Source organism: Pollachius pollachius (genome assembly GCF_949987615.1).
Source record: "Pollachius pollachius genome assembly, chromosome: 9".
NCBI lineage: Eukaryota > Metazoa > Chordata > Actinopteri > Gadiformes > Gadidae > Pollachius > Pollachius pollachius.
In genome coordinates, this window is record NC_136942.1 from 10,697,493 (window position 1) to 10,724,077 (window position 26,585).

Consider the following 26,585-nt stretch of genomic DNA (forward strand, 5'->3'; position numbering starts at 1 on the left):
CACGCTCGTGTTCTGACGTGCGGTCCAATGCCTCCTCAGGTACCTCCACTCGGCCATGGTCATCTACCGGGACCTGAAGCCGCACAACGTCCTGATCTTCAACCTCAAGAGCAACTCGGACATCATCGCCAAGATCACAGACTACGGCATCGCCCAGTACTGCTGCAGCATGGGCGTCCGCAGCACCGAGGGGACCCCAGGTGTTATGCTACGTCAGGCTACGCTACACTACATCCTGATAGGCTGCATCGTGCCAGGCTACATACTTCTACACCACATCCTGCTAGGCTGCATCTTGCTAGGCTTCATGTGCTAAGCTACGTCCTGTAACGCTACATCATGGCAGGCTGTTTCATGCAAGGCCACATCGTGCCAGGCTACATCGTGCTAGGCTACATCGTACCATTAGACGTGTTGTTAATGGAGTGTTCTCGAATCACATTTATTACATATTTGATTTGATTGAGGAAACCTCTAGACGTAAAAACACCCCACCTTGGCTGACTACTCGTCTTCCTAACCCAGGGTTCCGGGCCCCTGAGGTGGCGCGGGGCAACGTGGTGTACAACCAGCAGACGGATGTCTTCTCCTTCGGCCTCTTCCTGTACGACCTGCTGACCTGCGGCCAGCGCATCTCCGACGGCGTGAAGTTCCCCAGCGAGTTTGACGAGATCGTGGTGCAGGGGAAGCTGCCAGGTAGCGCCTCTGACCCCTGTCTGAATACACTGTGGGCCCACTGCCTAGCCCTAGGCAAGCGTTAGCCCATGGCTAGCATTAGCTCTTGACTAGCGTAAGCCCTAGGCTAGTGTTGGCCCTATGCTAGCGTTAGCCCCAGGCTAGCGTTAGAATGAGGCTAGCGTCTAGTGCCCCAATCTAGTGTTAAAATTAGGCTGGTATAAACTGTGAAAAGCGAGGGTCGCATTTCCCCAGATGCTACCATTTAGCCGTTTACCTTTGCATACACACATAGCACCACACTACAAACAACCACACACCACAGTTTAATACACTCCATTTATTTACAACATGGTAGATAAATCACACATACATTTGTTTGTCAACTACCCTTCTTCCTGTCCGTCCGGCAAACTGGTCCATGGGGAACGCGTGCCGCATGGGAACCAGGGCTTTATTTTCTGTTCCGGGACAGTTCATTTGGTTTGCTAATGGCGGGGGTGGTGAGGTAGCGTTTGTACTTCTGAGTGTCGTTATGGTTGGTGTGATTTATTTATCAAAGACTGTGTGTGTGTGCGTGTGTGTGTGTGTGTGTATATTTGTATGCATCGTTTGATGAACATATAGTGTTGGGGCTATTATTCTGTGGTGTTTGATTGATCATGTTATATTGATGTGTCACCTATCCCAGTGGTTTCTCCTAATCGGCCCTGATTGGTAGGCCTATTTAATGGAGAGACATGGTGAGGGAAAGAGGTCGGGCATTTGATATGCAACAGCTTGCCGAGAGGCTGTATTCTTTTGTGTGACTTTTTATACTTATACCTTGCAACCTTCAACTCTCTGAGCCGACTCCTGCTTTTGACCAACTGACTCCTTGGTTGTGTCCTGTCCCACATGTGAGTTGGGGGTTCAATACCTCTGTCTCACATAAGCCCTATGCTAGCGTTAGCCCTTGGCTAGCTTAGCCCAAGGCTACAGCTTACTTGCTCATCACACAGTTCACACACAGGGTCGATTTTTACACTTGGGCTAACTTAAGTGTGAAAGCCCTTAATGTCAGCATAAGATGACCCAACAACACGCAATTTTTTCATACTAGTGTGTCCAGTTCAATGTGAGAGCTAACGACCCAAATAGGATTTATATTCAGAGATACTTGCTAGCTATGGTGCTAATGTAGCCGGTTAAGAGTCAGAGATACTTGCTAGCTAGGTTGCTATAGTTCAGTGTCTAGTTCTAGTTCTAGTCAGGGCTAACCGCCTACAGGGTGCTGGGGGTCTGACAGGGTGCTGAGGGTCTGACGGTCTCTGTTCCTCCCCCCCAGACCCGACCCAGCACTACGGCGCCCCCCCCTGGCCCGCCCTGCAGGCGCTGATGAAGCAGTGCCTGGAGGAGGGGCCCCAGGACCGGCCCACGTCGGACCAGGTCAGAGGACGGCTTCGGCCTCAACTCATTTACATTTGCATTCAGGGCATTTAGCAGACGCTTTTAACCAAAGAGACTTACAATAAGTATATATGTCATAGAAAGAGAAACAACAATATATCTCTGTCGGTACAGTAAGGATGTTCATAGAACCAAGTGCCAAGCCCTAACAATCACTAGGTTAACCCGTTCCGCGCATTTAACAAAGATAGCTAGGATAAGACGCTACACGATGCTAACTACTGTTTTAAAGTGCAAGGACGTACATTAAGTGCCAGTCTTAGTCTAAAGTTATAGCATCGCCCCCAAAAGGGCAAAATAGTGCAACTGGCGCATATCATTTGTGTTTCACTATGAAATCACAACACATCAAAGGGCTTCGCAGGCCACATTATAGGACCCCCCCCATCCAGCTATAAGCCCTCTCAAGGTCGAGGGATAATCTCTCTAAAGGACCAGGGAACTAATTTTAAGAATGCTGTCACGAAATGATCCCATGTGACTACTATTACGCACACTTCCTGCTACTTACTGTGTGTTTGTGTTTGTGTGCTCACTCATGTATGTGTTTGTGTGTGTGTGTGTGTCCAGCTGTTTGACAGGCTGAACTCGGGGGAGATGCTGGGTCTGCTGAAGGAGGTGGTGACTCCAGGGGCGGCCGAGTGCCTGGTTGTGGACCCGGGGGGGCCGGGCGGAGGTCCGGACCCCGGCCCCAGGGCCTATCTGGGAGGGGGCAGCAGCACCAAGAGAATAGGCTCCCTGACCACCATCCACCTGAACACCCAGACCACCTCGACACAGGTAGACCCCCACACAGGTAGACCCCCACACAGGTAGACCGCCTCCACACAGGTTGACCCCCACAGATGTAATGTTATAAATCCTCCCGCCCCTCAAAGGTGATTGACAGCAGCCCTGTCCTATGCCTGGTGAGCGTCCGGCCTCCAGGTGAGCTCTGTGATTGGCTGGTGGCGGGCACACAGGCGGGCTCTCTGGTGGTGATCAGCGGGCGAGACGCAAGGACGCGACACAACCTGCAGGGGGTCTCCGACGCCGTCACCTCGCTGTTCTTCCACACACACCCACCACGCACGTGAGTACAGGCAGGCACACACACACACACACACACACACACACACACACACACACACACACACACACACACACACACACACACACACACACACACACACACACACACACACCCCCCAGCCCGGTGTATGTTGACATGTCTTTACCTCCTGTGCTCCTCAGCCAGAGGAGGAGCTACCTGTTGGTGGGCTCAGCCGACGGGACCCTCAGTGTTTATGAAGATTCAGCGCTCACAGTAAGGAGGATGTTACTGTTACTGCTGGGCTTCACTACACTAGCTCATCACCGAGCTGTGCTTATTGTTGTATCTAAGTGGTGGGGCCGACTAGCCTACCAGCTCTGTGTAACCCCCCCCCCCTCCTCTTAGCAGGCCAACGGCCAGCCAGTCAAGATCCTCCGTGTGGGCAGCGTGGACACGCCCCTGGTCTGTCTGGGCCAATCGGCGCACTCGCTGGACTGCAGCTCGGTGTGGGCGGGTTGCGGGAGCCGAGTGATCTCGTTCTCGGCGGACTACGAGGTCGCCCGAACCCTGGACACCAGACCCCCCCTGGAGTGAGTGACGCCGGGGGCAGGGGTCAGGGGACACGCCCCCAAACACTGGGAGGCAGAATCCAGCAATTAATTAATTATTCAATTGGGATTCAGGCCGGTTTCCTGGCTGGCCTTGACCGTGTGTGTGTGTGTGTGTGTGTGTGTGTGTGTGTGTGTGTGTCCCTGCAGGCAGCAGCGGCCCTCCAGCTGTGTGTACCGCCTGGCGGTGGATAACCACGTGTACGTGAGCTCGGCCCGCGGCCACACGCTGACCGTCTGGGACAGGAGGAGCCAGCGGCTGCTGGACTCCATCGACGTAGCCCAGCTCATCAGGTACACACACACACACACACACACACACACACACACACACACACACACACACACACACACACACACACACACACACACACACACACACACACACACACACACACACACCACCCCCCCCCCAGGTACACACAATTGTTCTCTACAGATGCCACCAAACTAAACCCCTCGTCGTTCTCTTTTCGTTGTTTTCTTTCTTCCCTCCCGTCCTCCCTCCCCCCTTTCCTCCCCGCTCTCCCCCTCCCTCTCCCCCCCTTCCCCTTCCAGACAGGGCAGCCGGGCCCCGCTGGAGGGCCCCACAAGGGACCGCTCCTCGTCCTGGGCCAGTGTGAAGGTGCTGCTGGTGCTGAACAGTGCCACCCTGTGGGTGGGCACCCAGGGGGGGCACCTGCTGCTGCTGGAGCTGGCTACCCACCAGGCGCTGCACGTGGTGCCCCCCCACTGCCTCTCCGTCCGCAGCATGGCCCCCGCCCTCATAGGTCTGTCCGACCACGTCCCCCCGTGTTTTTTTTCATAAATATTTATTTTAAGTAATTTCATTGATTGTGAATTTTTAAGTATTATGTTGTTGTTTTTTTAAGTATTTTATTTACAATTTTAGTGGTCTCACAAATGAGATCACATGTTGAACCAGGGTCCTGCTGCCACATATTAAGTTTGTTTTACTTGTAATCACTCATTTGCTCTCAAAGAAATTGTATTATTTCAACCAAAATATGTGATCATTCATATGGGGTGGTCCTCCACATCCACATGCTCCTTCAGAACGTGGTGTTCCTCATTAATCACCTGGTTCCCCGGTTGTTAATCAATCAACCTTTGTGTGATCGGAACAGAAACCCTGAACCCCAACCGATTGGTCCTGGTCCTGGGAAGGAGAACCAGGAGAGACCGCAGCCTGTGGGGTGAGTCTTCTGCCCTTGCGGCCCAGGAGGTAGAGCGGGTCGGCTGGTAACCTGGAGGTTGCTAGTTCAATCCCCGGCTCCTGCTAGCTGTGGGTCGAGGTGTCCCTGAGCGAGACGCCTCACCCTCACTGATCCTGCCATGCTCGCTGTCGCCCTGCGTGGCTGACTCCGCCATCGGTGTGTGAATGTGTGCATGATTTGGTGAATGTTGGGATATATTTTAAAGCGCTTTAAGTGGCCACTGGTTAGAAAAGAGCTGTAGGCCTACCTGTCTGTGCAGTGGGCTGACCCTGGATCTGTTCAGTGGGCTGACCCTGGATCTGTTCAGTGGGCTGACCCTGGGTCTGTTCAGTGGGCTGACCCTGGGTCTGTTCAGTGAGCTGACCCTGTGTCTGTTCAGTGAGCTGACCCTGGGTCTGTACAGTGAGCTGACCCTGTGTCTGTACAGTGAGCTGACCCTGTGTCTGTTCAGTCAGCGGACCCTGTGTCTGTACAGTGAGCTGACCCTGTGTCTGTTCAATTAGCGGACCCTGGGTCTGTTCAGTGAGCGTACCCTGGATCTGTACAGTGAGCTGACCCTGTGTCTGTTCAGTGAGCGGACCCTGGGTCTGTTCAGTGAGCGGACCCTGGGTCTGTTCAGTCAGCTGACCCTGGGTCTGTTCAGTGAGCTGACCCTGTGTCTGTTGCGTGTCTGTCTGGCGGATGGTTTGGTGACTCCTCCCCCAGAGGACGAGTCGGTGCTGATGGTGTGGAGGGCCGCCCTCCCCCAGGAGGTGACGGAGCTGCGGCGGCACTGCGAGGTGCGGGCGGAGATCAAGGCCAAGATGAGGGAACAGCTCCGTCAGGACTGAACCCGCCACTCAGTGAGTGATCAGCCCTTCTCCTGCTTACCTGTCTCACCTCCCGGTCGCTTCTTACCTGTCTCACCTCACCGTTTCCTTCTTATCTGTCCCTCCTCACCTGTCACTCCTCACCTCTCCTGTCTCACATTTCCCCCATCTCTATTTACTCTGTAGTCATTGAGTTATTTGGCAGCGGACTTTGGTCCAGAAGCCTCTCAGGGTGAGCTCGGGTCCAGGTCGGAGGGACATTAGGGCGTGTACAGGGTGGCCTGCAGGTCAGACTGCAGATGTCGGGGATGGAACCCAGCTCCTCTCCGCTGGTAGGAGTCGAAAATCCCCACCACAAAATAGAAGTTATCCGCTATGAACCAAACCTAATGCTTAGATGCAGACGCGTCATCCTACGGGATGACGGAGATCTCCGTCGTTTGGGGTGGTGGCTCCGTCACAGAGTGATGGAGGTGACGTAGCTCAGAGCTCAGCCAAACACTGTGACTTCCTTTAGATAATATGTTTAGTGTTTTGTCCGCCTGTGATAAAGACGTTCATTGTAAGTCAGCTCTACAGTTGTCCTTTAGATCCTATCCTTTACCTGTTTTAAGTTTAAAGGTGACATATTATACCACCAGGTTTGAGTGTGATTAGAAAATCACCGTTTAGAAAATCGGTCTCTTCCGACATCACAAGTGGGCGTGTCCACCTAGATGTGTCGTGGATAGATCAGTCTACCAGCCTACCCAGTGGACTGTAGCAAACGTTGCTCATCTATCCATCATAAACCTAGGTGGACACGCCCACTTGTGATGTCAGAAGAGGCAGATTGTCAAAACGGCTTGTAACGGCTAATCACACTCACACCTGTTTGTATAATATGCCACCTTTAACTATTTTAATTATTTCAAGTATTGGTGTATTGGAGTATTGGTGTGTTTACTTTGGTCAGGAATTTTCTTTTTTTTCTGTCTTAAATGTATCTATAGCCGACTGTTTATGTAATTTATTTAATGATACAATACTACAAATTACACATAATGATGACTAATCTGGTAGACAATAAGGTAAATGAAACTAGAGATACAGATTACAATATATATGATTTAAAATTGTAATCTGGAGAGTTAAATTGTAGTAGTTTAAATGAGGTGAATATTTAAAAAGGTGCATACAATAATATCACAAGTTGTATTTTATCCCTTTTAACTTCTAACTAATCACTAGTTGGCTTGATCTGCTTCATTTGTTCTACCTCCACAGAACGCTTTCCATAAAGGGAACTTCACTACACACTAAAGAAGACTTCTCCTGAAGCTATTGGTGGAGCGACTCGCTTACATGAACCGCTGTGACTTTATCCTCCATGTCTCGGGAGACTTCGTCATCGTTAGATGAAGGCTAACGGGCCGATGACCTCATCATCTCTGAAAAACCTGGAGCCTTTTTTATAAACGCTTTGATACTGGGAGCGGAACAGGATCTGAGCGTTTGACATGACTCCGGTGTGATCCAGGGATTATTTATCCTTCCGCTGGTTTCCTGTTGCTTTGTGTTTCACGACGGCTTGTTGTTATGCAGTGCTGTGGATTGTCCTGACATGTTTTAAACAAATTTTTAATTATATTTTATGTACCGTATCGACTTATCGTCTTCAGAACATTAACTGTGACCCATTAGAACTGGCAAATTTAAAAAATACTTTTGAGTTCCATTAGCAGTTGTTTATTGGACAATTGTGATTACATGAAGGAATCGGCCGCCCTAAAACAGTCTTTATAAGTCGGCTTGTTACCACATGTTTACATTCAGCAACCCAATGGGACGCAGACCGTAGTGTAACCCTGCTCTGTGATTGGTTGGCTGAAGGTGGGCACCTGATGGAGAACAGAGACACAACGAAACCAGCAGCACCGTCAGCTCAGAGCGCGTCTGCTCTTTAATCTCCGGGGGGGGGGGGGGGGGTTAGGGTTAGGGGGGGCGCGGCATTGCATTTTAAGCCATTTGATGGAAAAAGTATATACAGTTCGAGGACTCGATACATGACAGCATATTAGTACACGATACAAAAGAAAACCGGCATTAACATCCCCAGCACGTCTGAGCCATGGAAACACTGTCCTGATAACCAAATTATCCAGATAAATATATTTATAATATTTATATATTATATTTACAGAATACCTTAAATATACAACCACCGTGTATTCTATAAACAAATATAAATCATTTAGGCACAGATTTGTTGAGTTTTTTTTCTTCTTCTTTGAATAATGACTGAATCGGTTTTCAACACGTTCAACATTTGTGTTTCTAGTTCTTGATCTTCAGGTCTAAACCCTGGGGTTCAGGTCTAAACCCTGGGGTCTTAACCCTGGGGTTCAGGTCTTAATCCTGGGGTCTTAACCCTGGGGCTCAGGTCTTAACCCTGGGATCTAAACCCTGGGTTCAGGTCTTAACCCGGGGTTCAATTCTAAGCCCTGGGGTCTAAACCCTGGGTTCAGGACTAAACCCTGGGGTCTAAGTCCTTGGGTTCAGGTCTAAACCCTTGGGTATAAGCCTTGGGGGTTCAGATCTAAACCCTGGGTTCAGGTTTAAACCCTGGGGTCTAAACCCTGGATTCAGGTCTTAACCCGGGGTTCAGGTCTAATCCCTGGGGTCTAAGCCCTGGGGTTCAGGTGTAAACCCTGGGGTCTAAACCCGGGGTTCAGGTCTAAACCCGGGGTTCAGGTCTAAACCCTGGGGTCTAAACCCGGGGTTCAGGTCTAAGGCCTTGGGTCTAAACCCTGGGGTCTAAACCCGGGGTTCAGGTCTAAACCCGGGGTTCAGGTCTAAGGCCTCGGGTCTAATCCCTGGGGTCTGAGGGCCGCTTGCTACGCAGGCCGGACCCTCGCGTAGACCGAACCCTTTCCTGGACCGGACCACGCCTTCGGGGGTCCTACACCAGCTACTCTTAAGTGACCTCAACGAGTCGATCCATGTCGCCCATTCGCCGTCCTGCCGGCCGTCTATTGGTCGATTTCATCGTAGCCAATCAGAGCCGGCCCAGGGTGCTCCAGTGCTTCTATACCCGGTACATGTGGGCCAGTCCGGGTCACTTATGTACACCACCGTATTTACAACTGAACCCGGAGGCGGGTCCCGGGACCAAGCCGCCCCGGGTCCTGGTCTTCTCTACAGAGGCTCTCTTCTTCAGACCACTAGGTGGCAGGAAGTAGGTCTGCCATTCGTTCACCTTATTGCTAACATCTACCCGACCGGGGGGGGCGGGGGGGTGCATGGGATCGGGAGGAGGACTGAGGGGGGGTGTCTAGGGGGGTGGACCTGGGGTCCGGACCTAGTTCTGGAGGGAGGTCTAGGGTAGGGCTGAACGATTAATCGAATTCAAATCGAAATCGCGATGTAATAGAACGCGGTATGCAAATCGCAAAGGCTGCGATTAAGAACAAAAAACAAAAAGTGATTTGTTAGTTGTTACCGTTACTGACTGGAAATCAGTATAATATAATATAAATTAATCTCAACACATCGGCCTGGCCTAAAGGAAAGAGCAGTTCTTATGTTGACTGCTTCCAATGTTGAGTTGGTCATACTAAAGAATGATTTATTAATTTTTTTCAGTGAATAATACACAATATAAGGAACTTAAGAATAATAAAAATTGCACATTAAATCGCAATTGCAATATTGGTCAAAATAATCGCAATTAGATTATTTCCCCAAACCGTTCAGCCCTAGTCTCGGGGGGTCTAGGGAGGGAGGTATGGGGTGGGTCGAGGAACACATCCAAGTTATGAGGAACAACAAATAAAAACATTGAGGACATACCATTAATAAGATGGAACAGTCGCAAAGTGTCCCAGACCAAAGAAAGACTGAGAGCAGCTACCATATCTACAAAGAATATACAGCACAAGTTAAAAATATATATAATATGTATAGGGGAGGTTGGACTGCTAAATGCACGCGAGAGGGGGGTGGGTAGGCTGGGGGTCTGGGCCCCCAGGGGTCCGGGCCCCCAGGGGGCTGGGCCTCCAGGGGTCTGGGCCCCCAGGGCTCCGGGCCTCCAGGGGGCTGGACCTCCAGGGGTCTGGGCCTCCAGGGGTCCGGGCCTCCAGGGGTCCGGGCCTCCAGGGGTCTGGGCCTCCAGGGGTCCGGGCCTCCAGGGGTCCGGGCCTCCAGGGGTCCGGGCCCCCAGGGGTCCGGGCCTCCAGAGGGTTCCCTGAAGGTCCAGACCTCCAGTGGCCCAGTCCTTCAGGGGTCATGACCTTCAGGACTCTAGACCCTCAGGGGTCCGGCCTTCAGAGGTCGGACTCGGGCATGTCGGGCATGTCCGCCATCAGGTATCCGATGCCGTAGCGGCCGTTGGGGGCGGTGTCAGAGTCCGGGCCCCCGGTCCCGGCGGGCTTGCGGTAGATGCTGTTCCCGGGCATGGGCGAGGGCGCCTCGCTGGGCGAGCGGCCGTGGATCAGGCTGGCGTCGTCGTCCTCGTCGGCCCGCGACACCTCCTTGATGATGCGGCCCTTCTTGTAGGAGACGGCCCCCACGCCGCCCATGCTGTCGTCGATGACGTTGAAGTAGCGCAGGAAGAAGACAACGGGAACGGGCAGCACGGCCGTCACCACCAGGGAGATGCAGACGAACACGCCCCACGGAGGGAACTCCACCAGCTTCTCCATGGCCTGGAGGGGAGGAGGAGGAGGGGGAGGAGGAGAGGAGGAGGGGAGGAGGAGGAGGAGGGGAGGAGAGGAGGAGGGGAGGAGGGGAGGAGAGGAGGAGGTCGAGGGTTAGGATACGAGCGAGAGGAGACACACCAAGGTACTCTACACTCAAACTGTTTGGTACGTCCTGTCACTTAATGTACGCACTTATTGTATGTTGTACGTCCTGGCACTTAATGTACGCACTTATTGTATGTTGTACATCCTGGCACTTAAAAATAGTACTTAGCATCGTTTAGCATCTTATCCTAGCTATCTTTGTTGTGTATGGGGAACGGGTTAACCTAGTGATTGTTAGTGCTTGGCACTTGGTTCTATGAACATCCTTACTGTACCGACAACGATATATATATATTTTTTCTATTTCATCTGACAAATGTACTTATTGTAAGTCGCTTTGGATAAAAGTGTTCGCTAAATGTGAATGTAAATAATAACTAGGTATTTCATCTTAATGGACAAACGGACATCCTCATGCACATTATGTCCTTTGCACCTCGCAGTGAACCCTGCGTTAAAACCCAACGACCACAAGGCCTTGTCTCCTCTGGACCTTCTAGTCCTGTCTGAGGAGCACATGGGGGTGGGGAGGGGGGTTTGGGTGGTCACCCACCAGCTCCTGGATCCAGGCGTTGTAGCTGGGGGGGGTCATGCACAGCTGGATGAGGCTGGATCCCAGCAGCACCAGCAGCAGGATGGGCGTGACGTACTTCCACATGTAGTAGTAGAAGCGGAAGGGCGTGAAGCCCAGCATGTCCTTCAGGTCTTCAAAGAACCTGTGGGGGGGGGGGAGATCAGAAGATGGAGCGTAGTGGTTCCCAACGGTAACAGGCATGGGCTCACTGAAGCCTTCAGATCTATTCAGGGCGTTTGGTTCGGCCTTCCTTCCTGTCACTTCAAGGTGGATGCACTTATTTACAGACGAAACGACCAGTTTAGTTTGGACGTTTTTGAGTTGTATTTTGCGCTTGCAATCAAAACCTGAGACAGAATTGTCCCCATAAACTTCACACACATAGAGAAACAAACCCACACACATAGAAACACACACACACACACACACACACACACACACACACACACACACACACACACACAGGTGGACCAGGTCCGGGTTCGTGTGGTCTAGAACCTACTTGTCCACGCCGTAGACCCAGGCCACGGCCACGTTCTCCAGGATGACCACGATGAGCAGCGGCAGGGTGGCCGAGTAGTCGTCGAACATGGCCACGTAGTAGTTCCCCGAGCGCTGGACGAACAGCAGGCCGATGAGGAAGGCCAGCAGGCAGCACCCCACTGGAACACAGGGAGCAGGTTAACATCTGGACCAACACCAACTCCAAGCTCAGGCACCGCGGTACGACACGTGTTCAGAGTTCACCTGGACTCTGCATTGCCTTCCCCCCCCCCCCCCCCCACACACACACACACGCACACACACACACACACACACACCCCTCTTAGGGACTTATTGTATGGTCTACGTCCTGGCACCTAATGTATGCACCTTACTGTACCGACATTGGTATATTGTTGTTTCTCTTTCTTCTGACAAATGTACTTATTGTAAGACGCTTTGGATGAAAGCGTCTGCTAAACGCCCTCAATGTAAATGCAGATGGATTGTCTGTCTGTCTCCTCGCCTCCTGTCTGTCTGACTCTGTTTCTCTGGGACACAGAGCAGTAAGTTGACATCCCCACGGGCCGCTGAGGCGGCGACGGGGCCCCCACTGACCTGTGAGGAACTCCTTGCGCACTTTGAAGGTGTCGATCAGCGGGGTGAGGATGCCCTCGATGGTGCCGAACATGCTGCCCAGGCCCAGGTTGATCAGCATGAGGAAGAACATCACCGACCAGAACGGGGAGGCCGGGAAGTGTGTCATGGCCTCCGTGAAGGCGATGAAGGCCAGGCCGGTGCCCTGCACGGCCTGCAGAGGGACAGAGAGAGGGGAGGGGAGGGGGCAACCGGTCAGCAGAAAGACAGAGGGGGGGGCACCAGGTCAGAGAGAGGGGGGGTGGGCAGCACCAGGCAGAGAGAGGGGCCACGATGGGGCCCTGAGCTGGGGCCTCACCAGCACCAGGTAGAACTTGTTTAACAGACTTTAATGGGTGTGTTTCAGTGATTCACCAGAAGCGGTCTCTGTTGTTTCACTCTATTCCTGGTTCTTACTCTATTGCTGGTTCTTGTTTGATGTACTTTTTTTCTGAGCTGGACGTATGAATGAATCCCGTCTTTGAGACGCTAACTCTGATCGTTTCCTCGTCGCTCCCAGTCCCTTAAACACAATAGGCTCCATTATGCCCTCTTTAGCCCGGGCTAGTCTCGGGTTTTGTCCCCGTTTCTTCCCCAGATGGGTGCCAGCGTGGCCGTCTAACCCCTCCTCCATTATTCAGACGGGGAGAGAGACGACACAACGCAAGGAAGTCCTGTTGACTCAGTCATCATCAGGTGGTTCTCTAACTCTTTCTGCTAGTGTACCCCCACTAAGATATATTAGCACAGAATCATTTTAGGTTAATTGTTTTTTAAACGAACATAAATAATGTATGTGCGTTCAATAGGCAGAGTAAACATGAACATTAAAAGGGGGCAAAAGCTCACAATTTAGTGAGAAACATGGACCTGTTCTTTATGCCACTGTTGGCAAAATTTCAACCCCATATATATTCCTCCTGAAGCTGATGACAATTTGGTGTTTCTGGATGTGCTTTCTTTTTCACGGATTCTCCTTTCTCCTTGTGTTCAGATTTACACTTCAACTACTTGAACATTTTCCAGATTTTCTTTTGTCTGCTTTCAGAATTGAAACTTGCTCTTTTTGAAATAAATCCAATGAAATACTCCAAAGAACCCCTAGGGGTACGCGTACCCCCTTTTGAAAACCACTACTGTAGGCAATAGGCCTGTAATGACGCAGGCTCTATTCCTCCCTGCTGCCCTAACAATAAAACACGAGTGTTCGGGACATGAAGGCTTGTTTATCTTCATGACGTCGTTGACCCCCGGCCTATTGCATCACCTCAGTGTCCAGAGACCGCGTGATGTGGAAACCCATAGAAACATGCATTCGGAAAACTATCAAATCAAGGACATAATTCTTTTTTATGGCCTGTGTGTGTAGTTGACTCGTGTGTGTGTGTGTGTCTGTGTATGTGTGTGTGTGTGTCGATGTGTGTGTGTACCTTGTTGAGCTCCTCCTTGATGCTGTGTGTGTGTGTGTGTGTGTGTGTGTGTGTGTGTATGTCTCTGTGTGTATTTCTCTGTGTGTCATGTGTTTGTGTACTTTGTTGAGCTCCTCCTTGATGCTGCAGGTGTCCAGGCTCTCTCTCTCTCTGTCTGTCTGTCTGTCTGTCTGTCTGTCTGTCTGTCTGTCTGTCTGTCTGTCTGTCTGTCTGTCTGTACCTTGTTGAGCTCCTCCTCGATGCTGCAGGTTTCCAGGCTCAGGCTGGGGTAGTCCGCCCCCTTCTCCCCCCTGATGATGTCCGTCAGCTTCTGGTAGTCCTCGGCGCTGACCGCCGTCAGGTTGATGTGGGCCGGGATGAGGTCGCGGCTCAGCTGGTTGCCTAGCAACGCCACGATCCTCTTGGTGTTCCTGGGAGGGACCGAGGGGACGCTAAAGGGTTAATACTAATTAACTTATTAACAAATTAACTAACACTGCTTTGGGAACAGTTAGTTATTACTAGGAGGGGGGACAAAATATCGATAAGGCCCTTCTTTGTGCTATAAAGAATGTTATTATATCTTTATATAATTTTGTTATTATTTATTTTTATTTATTATGATTTGTTTTTGCATTTTTATGCTTTATTCATGAAAAGTTAGACAGGAAAACAAATGCCCCAAATGTCGATATTTCATTAATAAAATAAGGCGCCCTAAGGGCCACACATACACACGCGCACAGACATGCACACACAGGAGCAGCAGAAGAGGCCGGTGCTTACATAGTGACACACTTGGCACTCATGATGTTGGCCTTGAAGCCAAGCACGGCGAACACCACCAGGGTGGCGAGCACCGAGGTGAAGAAGTTGATGAAGGACACCAGCACCGCGTCAAAGTGGCAGTTGTTGTCCCGCTTGTTGTAGCTGGAGAAGGCGATGACCCCGCCGAAGCCCAGGCCCAGCGCGAAGAACACCTGGGTGGCCGCCTCGCGCCACACCTTGGCCTCCAGCATGATCTCCAGCTAGGAGGAGCCAATCACAGGTCAGAACATGGTAGGAGCAGCCAATCACAGGTTAGGAGATGTGGTAGAGCTAGGATCAACCAATCACAGGTCAGGAAATGGTAGGATCAGCCAATCACAGGTGGAGACATGTGGTACAGATAGGACCAACCAATCACAGGTTAGAACAAATGGAACAGCTAGGATCAACCAATCACAGGGGAGGCCATGTGGTAGGGCTAGGATCGACCAATCACTACGGTTGGTTGTGGACACGGTCCAACGTAATAACGCGTATGTTTTACCCCTAGACAAATCCAGCTCCTCGCTCGTTCTGCATTTATGAGAAAACTTTCAAATGATTGAAAGATGCACCATCTCTCTCAGAAGCCCAGCTTACATCATACTGGGACATAACCATCAGGACTTTGTAATACACGAGTCCTCAGCAGACTGTTGGCATGAGAGCCGAACTGAAGACCGGAGCCCCGCACACAAAGCAGCTCAGACCCCAGCAGCTCAGCGGGGAACAGCTTGGCCCGTTACCGCGGTCTGCTGTTGCTGGCCGACGGAAGCATCGCGGAAACAAGTCCTGAATACATGTCTTTAGTTGATCGGTTACAGAATGGTTTTTTCTCTTTATCTGTTTCCGTGGAAACTGAAACGGTTTGCTCAGAACAAGTGTTCCAAGCTTTACAATCCCCGCTGGGATTACTGGGGCTACGTCGGTTGGGTTGGGAGATAAACGACTGAATCCAATACATTTACATTTAGGTTTTATCCAAAGCGTCCATTTGTCAGAAAAAAGAGAAACAACAATGTCGCTGTCGGTACAGAAAGGAAGTGCCAAGCACAAACAATCTCTATGTTAACCCGTTCCTCGTATACAACAAAGATAGCTAGGATAAGACGCTACACAATGTTAAGTACTATTTTTAAGTGCCAGGACGTACAACATACAATAAGTGCGTACATTAAGTGACAATAGATAGAATAGGTAGAGCCTGTTTCAATGCTGAACACACAGGAAAATACATTTACAATCCACAGTGAACTCAGGAGGACATGTGGCTCAGGAGGTAGAGCGTGTTGGCTGGTAACCGGAAGGTTGCTAGTTCGATCCCTGGCTCCTACTACCTACTGTCTCGCTCTAGTGTCCCTGAGCAAGACACCTCACCCTAACTGCCTCTGACGAGCTGGCTGTCGGCTTGTGTGGTTGACACCACCGTCGGTGTGTGCATGTGTGCATGAATGGTTGAATGTGACGCAATATCGCTTTGAGTGGCCACTGGTTAGAAAAGCACTGTATTATGCAGTCAATTCATGGTTTACAAAGGATCCCTGATGCTCGTTACCTTGGGGGTGAACATGTGACGGATTCCATCCCAGGAACCCTTGAGCAGCAAGGCCCGGACCAGGAAGCAGATCAGCACCACGTAGGGGAACAGCGAGCTGAAGTACATCACCTGCAACCAATCACAGCGTCAGTCAGCCACTCATCCTCCACACTCACCCCCTGGAGGGCTGGCTACAGGGTGAGGTATCACAACCGTATGTGAGGCAGCGAATAATAGTAGTTATCATACACAATACATTAAAGACCTTACACATTAGATACATTAAATCATCATTAGTGGGTTTGCATTACGAAAGATGAAATATTTGGGAACTTAAGGAAGATAAGATACTTTATGAATACCTGGTGGCTGAAACTAAACAGGCTGCTATTTGACTGATAAGCATTTGTATGAATTTTTTTAGAAAGCCTATTCTGATGTTATCAACACTGCAATCATTTGTATGTTTTGATTTAAGATAAGTAATTAATTATTAAATCTATACTAATTTTCCAGTTCATAAGATATTGAATCAATTGTATAAATGCATTTGTTTATTGAAGAATAACGATCTGCTGTCATTAGCAGCAGACGATAGCAGCATCTGGCTCGTTAGCGTCTCGTTAATTAATCTGCGCTCTTTAAACACTGGACAGGAGCAGAACTCTTGGTTCTGCCCCTCCATCTGCCCCCTGAAGCCCCCCCTCTTCCTGCCTGGCCCTTGAAACTCCCGCCAAGCCATAAAGAGCGGGATCACCATGGCAATCAAGAAGGGCTGTTGTCCATCCCCCCACCCCCACACCCCCAAACCCCCACACATAGAAATGGGAGGGAAATGCTAATGACGCTAGCGGGGTCTCCCTCCCGGATCAGGGCCTTTTGTGAGGATGCCTATATAAGGGCATTAATATTCTTTTGTAGCGCGGCGCTCTGAGTTAGCTTCAAAGGCGCTCTAGCTAGCTTGGCCTCCTTTCAGGGGAGAAATACTCGGTGCGTTCTCTGTCCGGCCAACGGCGAGCGAGACCCCTCTCCCCCCAACCCCCCACGATGGCAGTTGAGGTGACACCGGCCAACTGTACCGTTGGCTGCCGTCGTGTGTGGCTTCACTATTCCATCTCTGTGCTCAGACGTACAGCTTTTTTCTCTATGGTGTAAAATAACCAAAAAAGTGAAATAACAAATAAAGGTGACGATAACGATGGCGTCCGGTTTAATGCGCCATTAAATGTGTTCACCTGAAGATCCTTTGTCTCTCTGACAAGAGATAACGGCCTTCACAGCGATAAACGTGTCGGTCGGGCTAATGAAGACGATTGAGATGATGTCTTCAGAGCACGTTTATTTTACCACAAATGAATCTCTTAAAGTCTTTTGTGACACAATTGTCATTTGATATGAGAACAAAAATGACTGGAAGCTAAAGTTAGCGGTTTAGCGCCCAGGCTAGGATTAGCTTCCATATGCAAGTCTGAATGACGTCAACTGTCCAATGTAAGAAAAGGTCAAATGAAAGGAAATGAAAATGATTTTATCCAAACAACATAGAGGGATTAAATCTAAGGCTGCATTGGGGACAGAAAAGTGTCACTTCAGCTCAGCTTGAGGCGCTGCCTGCAGTCCAAACGTCCTCAATTCATCCATGAAACCGAAGGGACCAGGAGCTTTTTAATAAAAATAAAAAACACTTCAAATAAATTTGCGCGTTCAGAGAACATTTGTTTCATTTCTCCAGATGACGTGGATTCGATCAGGGCCGTTTTAGTCGCCTTGTGTTACCTTGTTGGTCTCAACGGGGACAAAAATGCGCTCACCGCTCTAAAAGTGCGCCCTTCCTTTTTTACGGCCAGTTCTCTTTTTATTGCATTTCCAGGACATCGCCGCCTCAAGCCACGAGGTGCAGGAAGAGGGAGAGAAGCAGTAGTGTAACCAGCACCCGAGCGAGTGTCGTGCCCCCCCGTTCCCCTTAACCCCCCCTGGCACCTCACCTTCCCAGAGGACTGGATCCCCTTGATCATGGCTAGGCAAACCATGGTCCAGGCAGCCAGCAGACACACGGTCATCCTCCAGTTGAGCTTGGCGCCCTCCGAGATGGAGTCGGAGATGTCCAGGGCCTCGCGATACCAGTAGTACGTGGTGGCGGAACTCTTCTCGCACTCCGGCACCACGTCTGGAGAACAAGACAACGGGCTACGGGTTAGTGTCAGGAGACGGAGTGCATCGCTGGAAATGAATTCAAATCATGTCGACTTTTATAAACGATTCTTCAACAGCTAGAACGTTCACAGATGGGGGCCTAGAGTTGTTCCGATACCGATACCAGTATCGGAAATTCCTAGGGTATTGGCGAGTATGCAAGTTTATGCGCTGATCCGATACCATCAAATGACTAGCTCCTTTACTACACAGGCAGCGAACATCAAACCCTATGGTGTAATTCTGCATTCGTTAACGGCCGGAGGTGGAAAGTCGGAATAGTAAATGCGTAGTCTCCGATCTACGTGTGTTTGAGCTACAAAGTCTCAAAAACCCGGATGCATGGACGCTTAACTACAAGAATACAAATGTCTTATTACAATCATAGATTATGAATGTAAATTATCAAGTTCTGAAAAATGTTTTGTCAACGTAAGTGAACCGGCTAAGCACTGCTGTTATCGTAAGAGAACCCTTCAATCAGAACACGTGCTGTTAGTAGTTACAAGGCTAGATGCTGTATCGGTATATAATCTGTGTCGACCGAAACTCAAGTTCAGGAATCAGAATCTGTATCGTGAAGGAAAAAATGGATCTGAAAATCTCTAGATGATTCTATCTGTGAGGAGCGGACGAGCCCATGATATGAAGTGGTGTGATGATGATAGGGTTAGGTGATGGTGATAAGGTGAGCAGCTTACAGGTGCTGTTTGGCTCCTTGATGAGGGGACACTCGTGCCAGGGCAGGGGCTGCTGGAAGGACTGGGAGAAGTAGAAGAGGCTCCAGCTGATGATCACGTTGTAGTAGAGCGCCACGAAGAAGCACACCTGCAGGGTCAGCACAGGGGTCAGGGGTCAGCACAGGGGTCAGGGGTCAGCACAGGGTCAGCACAGGGGTCAGGGGTCAGCACAGGGGTCAGGGGTCAGCACAGGGTCAGCACAGGGGTCAGGGGTCAGCACAGGGTCAGCACAGGGGTCAGGGGTCAGCACAGGGTCAGCACAGGGGTCAGGGGTCAGCACAGGGTCAGCACAGGGGTCAGCACAGGGGTCAGCACAGGGGTCAGGGGTCAGCACAGGGTCAGCACAGGGGTCAGGGGTCACACAGGGTCAGCACAGGGGTCAGCACAGGGGTCAGGGGTCAGCACAGGGTCAGCACAGGGGTCAGGGGTCAGCACAGGGTCAGCACAGGGGTCAGCACAGGGGTGGGGGCCAGGTGAGAAGGCCAGGTGAGAGGGCCAGGTATGAGGACCAGGAGAGAGGGCCAGGACTGAGGGCCAGGTGAGAGGGCCAGGTGAGAGGGCCAGGTGAGAGGGCCAGGACTGAGGGCCAGGTGAGAGGGCCAGGACTGAGGGCCAGGTGAGAGGGCCAGGTGTGAGGGCCAGGAGTGAGGGCCAGGACTGAGGGCCAGGTGAGAGGGCCAGGTGAGAGGGCCAGGAGTGAGGGCCAGGAGTGAGGGCCAGGTGAGAGGGCCAGGTGAGAGGGCCAGGAGTGAGGGCCAGGAGTGAGGGCCAGGTGTGAGGGCCAGGTGAGAGGGCCAGGTGTATCGTCGTATATGTTTTGTGTCTTGAGGATGTTTTAGTCAAATTATTCCATGCATTTTCTTTTCTATTAATTACTGAGAATTTAATTACGGAGAATTGAACTCAGTAAAATTAGAAACAGAAGATCGATCAGAATTATGTCATCTTTTCATTGGTCGTTCCAGACATTTGTATTCTTGTATTCAGTATCGATGTTTACGTTTTCACCAGACCAATAAGAGGCATTGGGTTCTGATCAGCTCTGTACCGCTCTGGCAGTTCTACCTCCCTGTTTAGCTCAGGTTACGCTCTCTGCTGCATCAGAGGAATCAGGGAGGATCAACCCTTCATGATTCACCAGCTGTGAGTCATTACCTTCTCCTGGTACCTTAAAGACTCTGAATGCATGCTAACGACTCACTGTTGTAAATACATTAAGGTACAAGTCAGCAGGCAAACATTTGGGTTTTACATTTATATGCTTGTATAATAGCCACGGATGTAATTTCAAGATTTAGTAAAATTAGCAGTACTACCCTTTTATATGTATTGCACAAAGTAAAAACTATAAAGAATTTAGCCATTTCTAAGAGACTTTAATCCCTGACGTCTTGGCCAACAACCGGTGGCCATTGTTCAACCAGTGCAGTGTTTCTGGGCCAATAATCCAGGTTCACTTGAGTGGATGCTTGGTGAATGTGAAATGTGTTTATGTGTGTGTGTGCACGTACATAGGTGTGTCCGCGTGTGTTTTCAATTGAGTGTGTGTGTGTTTGTGTATGTCTAGCCATCCATCAATCCATCCATCTCTCTCTCTGCCCCGATCTCCCTCTCTTCCCCTCAAACAGATTCGAGACCCCCTCCCTCCCAGACCAATGTGACAATCCCTCCCCCCCCTCCCCCCCAGAAAGACGTGAGCCCCCTCCTCCCCAGACAGATGTGGGACCTCCTCCGCCCAGACCCACCAGACAGCTGGCGAAGCCGATGCCCCCCAGGCGGGGGCTGATGTAGTTCCAGACCCCGATGCTGCCCCTCCGGATGCGCTGGCCCACCGCCAGCTCCAGGAAGAAGAGCGGGATCCCGATCAGGACCAGCAGGATGAGGTAGGGAACCAGGTAGGCTCCTGGGGACCAGAGACCAGTTAGAGACCAGTTAGAGACCAGCAGGATGAGGTAGGGAACCAGGTAGGCTCCTTGGGACCAGAGACCAGTTAGAGACCAGTTAGAGACCAGTTAGAGACCAGCAGGATGAGGTAGGGAACCAGGTAGGCTCCTGGGGACCAGAGACCAGTTAGAGACCAGTTAGAGACCAGTTAGAGACCAGCAGGATGAGGTAGGGAACCAGGTAGGCTCCTGGGGACCAGAGACCAGTTAGAGACCAGTTAGAGACCAGCAGGATCAGGTAGGGAACCAGGTAGGCTCCTGGGGACCAGAGACCAGTTAGAGACCAGTTAGAGACCAGTTAGAGACCAGCAGGATGAGGTAGGGAACCAGGTAGGCTCCTGGGGACCAGAGACCAGTTAGAGACCAGTTAGAGACCAGCAGGATGAGGTAGGGAACCAGGTAGGCTCCTGGGGACCAGAGACCAGTTAGAGACCAGCAGGATGAGGTAGGGAACCAGGTAGGCTCCTGGGGACCAGAGACCAGTTAGAGACCAGTTAGAGACCAGTTAGAGACCAGTTAGAGACCAGCAGGATGAGGTATGGCACCAGGTAGGCTCCTGGGGACCACAGACCAGTTAGAGACCAGTTAGAGACCAGTTAGAGACCAGTTAGAGACCTGCAGGATGGGGTAGGGAACCAGGTAGGCTCCTGGGGACCACAGACCAGTTAGAGACCAGTTAGAGACCAGTTAGAGACCAGTTAGAGACCCGCAGGATGGGGTAGGGAACCAGGTAGGCTCCTGGGGACCACAGACCAGTTAGAGACCAGTTAGAGACCAGTTAAAGACCAGTTAGAGAGCAGTTAGAGACCAGTTAGAGACCCGCAGGATGAGGTAGGGGACCTCATACTCATATATATATATATATATATAGTTCATATATATATATATATATATAGTTATAGTTATATATATAATTAACATGATTTATGTATATATATATTGAAACATATAATTATTATATATATATAATTATAATTATTATATTTCTATTATATACATATGTGTGTTTCTTGTTTTGGCTCTTCGCTGCCGATCATAACAGAACAATCTCATTCCAGGACCTTTTCTGTGTCTCTGAGGTCCCAGCTCTGACCTGACACATGATGCGTGAGGTTGGAGGAAACATGCAGTCCTACGGAATCGGCTCACTTAATTCTCCCCCTCGTACTCCGCTCGTCACTCACTGAACCATGTGAGCGCCATGCTCAGAGGGCAAGCTGCGGTTGGACAGGGTACAACTTTGACTTCACGGTTTGAAAACGCAAACGTTCGTGGTGGAGGAACCTCCTGCCTCTTCGGCCAGTGAGGTCAGAAGTAAATCCCATGAACTAAGAACAGCCAGAGCTACGGAAGAGGATAAGGGCCATATGTTATTATTTATTAATTTTCTGAGTTTTAAGTGTGAATTCTGCGATTAAAGGAAGGGTATTTATTATGGGTAAGGAACCTGTAAGGTACCAAGGTCCATTAGAGTCACTTGGCGCCATACAGGATTGGAACCACAGGCTGAGCTGAAAAGTCCCACTTCAGACTTTAGAGTCACTCTTCTGACTTTACGTCAGAATTCTGATTACTCAGACTCTAAAAAAGTTAGAATCCCATGTGGCCCTCATCCTCTGCCGCTGTTTGGTCATGTTCTCAACGCTCAGGGCATCTTTGAGCGGCCCGTTTCCTCAGGGAGGATTCACCACGTCGCTCGGTGGGTGGGCTGATGTCCCGAGACCACCACAATGACGCCACTGTACAACGACAACACGACCAGCGTCTGTTTCAACACTGATGTCTGGCAGGACGTCCCGTCATCGTCCGGACCCCCTGCTGGGAGGGTTTTGAAAACATGCATTCCTGACCCCCCCCCACTTATGGGACTGGTGTGTGTGTGTGTCGGTTTTAAGAGGACGGGGTCCGGGTCGGGGGGGAACTCAAAGCTTTGTGTGAAGGTTCTTTTGGTCGCGCTTTGCGGCGCCGGCGGCCATTGTGTCTGCGCTGGCGTCCGCCCCTTTGATAACGGACGGCCCGACAAACAACAACAACAACAACAACAACAACAACATTTGATCTAGCTCTAAATAGCTCCTTGGTAGCATCCTGTCTAGACGAGGCCGGCGGGGGTTCATTAGCTAGCTTAGTTAGCGCCCGCAGCAGACGAAGCGGTCAGGAACAACGTTGTGTTCCGACTCGGGATTAGACCCCAGCAGGGGCCCGCTGCCCCGGACTCACCTCGGATGGGGGGTCTGAGGACAGCGCCCCCCCTGGGTGGATTAAGCATTAAAGTTTATATCAGGACGCGGCTAATGAGGAGCTAATGATGAGCTAATGAGAAGCAAATGATGAACTAATGAGGAGCTAGCCAGGGGATCCTAGCGTGTGTGTGTTTACGGACATCACAACACTATAAAGCAAAGGGCACACCTTGCAGTAGGAGGTAAACATACCGCACACACATACACACACACATGAGCACACACACAATAATATTGAAAAACACACACAGACACGCACACAGAAACACAAACACACACATGCATGAGCTCACACACACACAAGCACACACACTATACACATGTACACACGTGTTCACACACACACACACACACACACACACACACACACACAAACAGACACACACACAGACACACATACACACCCTTAAGAACAGAGTCAGTGATGTCGTGGCCCTAGACGGCCATTTTAATCTAATTATAGTTCAACCCAGCAGGGTGGCCCAAGCATCAAACCAACTGAAAACATCACACACACACACACACACACACACACACACACACACATACACACACACGCCAGTGTGTTAGGTTACACACTGGCTACGTTATACTGAAGATAAAACGGCTGGTCGGGCTGGATCGAGCCTGTAACTACTAACTATCTGATAAAAAATCCCAGGTGGAAGATTATCTCTAAAGTTCCAGACATCAAAGTGCCTTCATATCCATGAAATACATCTGGGGAATGAACACACACACTGACTCACACAAACACGCATACACACACACACACAACACACCCTCCCTTGTGTCTAGCCTGTTGTACGGTTGCTGGTTCCCCGCCCTGGCTTTGTTTGATGATCGGTGGCTAAGCTGTGGTTAAAGACACTTACACCCAGTGTTGCCAGTTTGGGCCCGCTCAAACCCAGCGTTGCCAGATTGTGCCAGCTCACACCCAGTGTTTCCAGATTGGGGCAGATTTCCCTGCCCAATCTGGCAACACTGGCTGGCAGGGAAATCTGACCCAATCTGGCAACACTGCTAACCCCCTCGCTGGAGAGGAGACGCTGTCCCCAGCATATGCCACCCGATGCCTTTTCCAGTGCCTCAACTGGAACGGAGATGAGTTGGCTCTGATGGCCTTCCAGCCACTGAGGCATTGTGGAAAATGTATTTATTTAAGAATGAGTTCAGTGTTTCTGGATCGTTTTGACCAAGTGGTTAGATCAACCCTCTCACCTGGCCCTCACTCCTGGCCCTCTCTCATCCATTTTTTATCATACGGTTTTTATCTTTACTGTAACGATACAAACTTAACCATAAATAGAACATGTGGGGTCTTCTGTCGTTATCCACCCCTTGTATCATCGATTCTGTCCATCTCGGTTTATGTCCGAAATGTTTATGAGAAAGTCAGTGAACAGGAAACACCAACATTAACACAGTCACATGACTCTCATGTGTACCTTGAGCCGTGTGAGCCATCCAATCAGCAGCAAGGGCATAGGGGCCAGTATGGTTCAGAGCAGAGCACAGGAAGAATCTCTCTCTCTCGCTGTCTCCCCCCCCCCTCTCCCCCTGTCTGTCTGTCTCTCTCCCTCTCTCTCTCTGATTACATCCATACCTTTTCAGATGACCTTAGTCTTTTGCAGCGATACTCTGACATTGATCAGGAGCTTCCACTGTTCTCCTCCTTACTGTTGGTAAAGCACCTTCCTGAAGCGTGAATGAACCTGCCTCTACCGCGCTTATAGACCCTCTCCTGCAGCATGTCTCTAGCTCAAGGGCTCAGGGGCAGGGATCTCCTGACCAGGAACAAAAACAGCCCATTGGTTCCAGATCCTGTGAGCGTCATCCTGCAAGCTCGCAGAGGAAAGCCTTCGGGTAAGAAGACCTCAGAGATTCTGAGGCAGCAATGCGATGTGTTTGAAAAGCAACTCACTTGGAAAACCATACTTCTTGCGTGGATATATAGTGAAATAACAAACTATTCACAGAAACAGAGTCCTACCATCACTATTATCGGAAGCGTATTGTCGAGTCACTGGGGGTTTGCGGTCCATTTGGAAGAGTAACTCCACATTGTTCTTCTTAAGTTATTCCTTAGAACAATGTTGCAATGATCCTCACGTGTCACAGAGTGGTTTTAAACTGCATCCACAGCTATTTATTAATTATTTATATTTTCATGTGATTCTGTCGCTATTGCAATAGAAGCAAATTAATGCCGATGCGTCACAACCTTTGGACATTTGAAGACTTGCCAATAGGAGGGTTCCCAACTGGAGGGGCGGGAGCCACTCAGGGTCGCCTTATTTGCATAGGGGTCCATGGGAGAACGCTGAATCATAAGCCTTAGATATATCGAATGTTTACATTTGTGATACCCCTTTTCTCATATATACATTCAATGGACCCAAGTACGTCCAGACTAATGACTCCTAGCGAACTTCTAATACTAACCACTTCTACTACTAACCACTTCTACTACCAACCACTTCGAATGGCAGGAAGACGCCAGCATTTTAAACGATCTGTCCAGAAGCAGAGGCAAAAGCTGGGGGTGCCGGACAGAGGGGATCGCGGCCTGGAGTAGGATGTGGGTCGCGGCCCCAGGCCCCACAGAACTCCACACAGGAAGCTTAGAACGGAATGGTTGGGTTAAGTAACTAACCGACCCCACACACAGGAAGCTTGAAGTAGACTCGCTGGTTTAAATAAATAACTGACTCACCTAAGGTTTCCTGTTAAGCTTGTGCAGCTTGGGAACCACACCTTGTAACTATTCATACGCATTATCCTCTTACTAAAACTAGTTCTAGTTAAACCTTTTATTGCGAGTCCAACAACAAAGCAGAAACAATCTCAGTTGTATTCTGGTGCCGCGATGAAGAAGTCTGATCACTCACCTCCTCCGTTCTTCTGGCATAGGTAGGGGAACCGCCACACGTTCCCCAGCCCCACGGAGAAGCCGACCTGGGCCAGGATATACTGCAGCTTGCTGTTCCAGGCGGGCCGCTCCTCCTCCTCCTCCTCCTCCTCCTCCTCGCCATCCTCCCCACCTGAGGCGGGGCCCCCCTCGGCGTCGCGGTCCTTGCGGGCCCCGTCCCGGGGTACGATCAGGGTGCTCTTCTTGAAGGCGTCCTCGCTGGGCTCCTCGTTGGAGAGCAGGTCCCTGGCGGACTCGGTGACATCATCGTCAAGAGCGACCGCCTTGCTGCTTTTGGGCATTGGATAAAAGGTCCGGAGGGTCTCTCTGTACGGGGAGCTGGGTGGGCGGGGTGATGATGAGTGACAGGCTGACAGGCACGTCTCGGGCTCTGCTGGAGGGGTGTTTTGATTCCTGGGGGCCGTCTGGGTGGGTCGGGTCGGTTGTAGGATGAGATGCAATGGGTTCCTATAGATTCATTATCCTCAGATGCCTGCAGGGCGAGAGAAAACTATTGTTTAGTGGTGTGAATTT

At 50.5% G+C, this 26,585-nt stretch overlaps 2 protein-coding genes across 3 annotated transcripts in view; one reads left to right on the top strand and one right to left on the bottom strand.

Moving 5' to 3' along the window:
• lrrk2 (leucine-rich repeat kinase 2) overlaps positions 1 to 7,434 on the top strand; it is a 37,245-nt gene extending 29,811 nt beyond the window's left edge. Inside the window, exons 41-52 of the mRNA XM_079742636.1 lie at positions 40 to 200; positions 526 to 696; positions 2,003 to 2,103; positions 2,695 to 2,904; positions 3,003 to 3,196; positions 3,358 to 3,430; positions 3,563 to 3,747; positions 3,916 to 4,059; positions 4,324 to 4,535; positions 4,893 to 4,961; positions 5,688 to 5,824; positions 7,058 to 7,434. Of these exons, the coding sequence (XP_079598762.1) occupies positions 40 to 200; positions 526 to 696; positions 2,003 to 2,103; positions 2,695 to 2,904; positions 3,003 to 3,196; positions 3,358 to 3,430; positions 3,563 to 3,747; positions 3,916 to 4,059; positions 4,324 to 4,535; positions 4,893 to 4,961; positions 5,688 to 5,812 (1,645 nt within the window). The 3' untranslated portion in view covers positions 5,813 to 5,824; positions 7,058 to 7,434. The remainder of the gene's footprint in view (positions 1 to 39; positions 201 to 525; positions 697 to 2,002; positions 2,104 to 2,694; positions 2,905 to 3,002; positions 3,197 to 3,357; positions 3,431 to 3,562; positions 3,748 to 3,915; positions 4,060 to 4,323; positions 4,536 to 4,892; positions 4,962 to 5,687; positions 5,825 to 7,057) is intronic.
• A 2,661-nt stretch (positions 7,435 to 10,095) lies between these two features.
• On the bottom strand, positions 10,096 to 26,353 carry slc6a15 (solute carrier family 6 member 15; the record flags this gene model as incomplete). 2 transcript variants are annotated; one of them, XM_079742638.1, is made up of 12 exons in its annotated part: positions 10,096 to 10,476; positions 11,129 to 11,291; positions 11,652 to 11,811; positions 12,251 to 12,443; positions 13,800 to 13,838; positions 13,958 to 14,108; positions 14,464 to 14,705; positions 16,040 to 16,150; positions 18,007 to 18,188; positions 18,916 to 19,042; positions 20,700 to 20,857; positions 26,032 to 26,353. In XM_079742638.1, the coding sequence occupies 12 exons, from the start codon at positions 26,351 to 26,353 to the stop codon at positions 10,096 to 10,098; spliced, it is 2,229 nt and encodes a 742-aa protein (XP_079598764.1). The 2 variants fall into 2 exon arrangements, with proteins under 2 accessions (XP_079598764.1, XP_079598763.1); XM_079742637.1 differs by lacking the exon at positions 13,800 to 13,838 and having other exon boundaries at positions 13,919 to 14,108.
• Between the last annotated feature and the right edge of the window lie 232 nt (positions 26,354 to 26,585).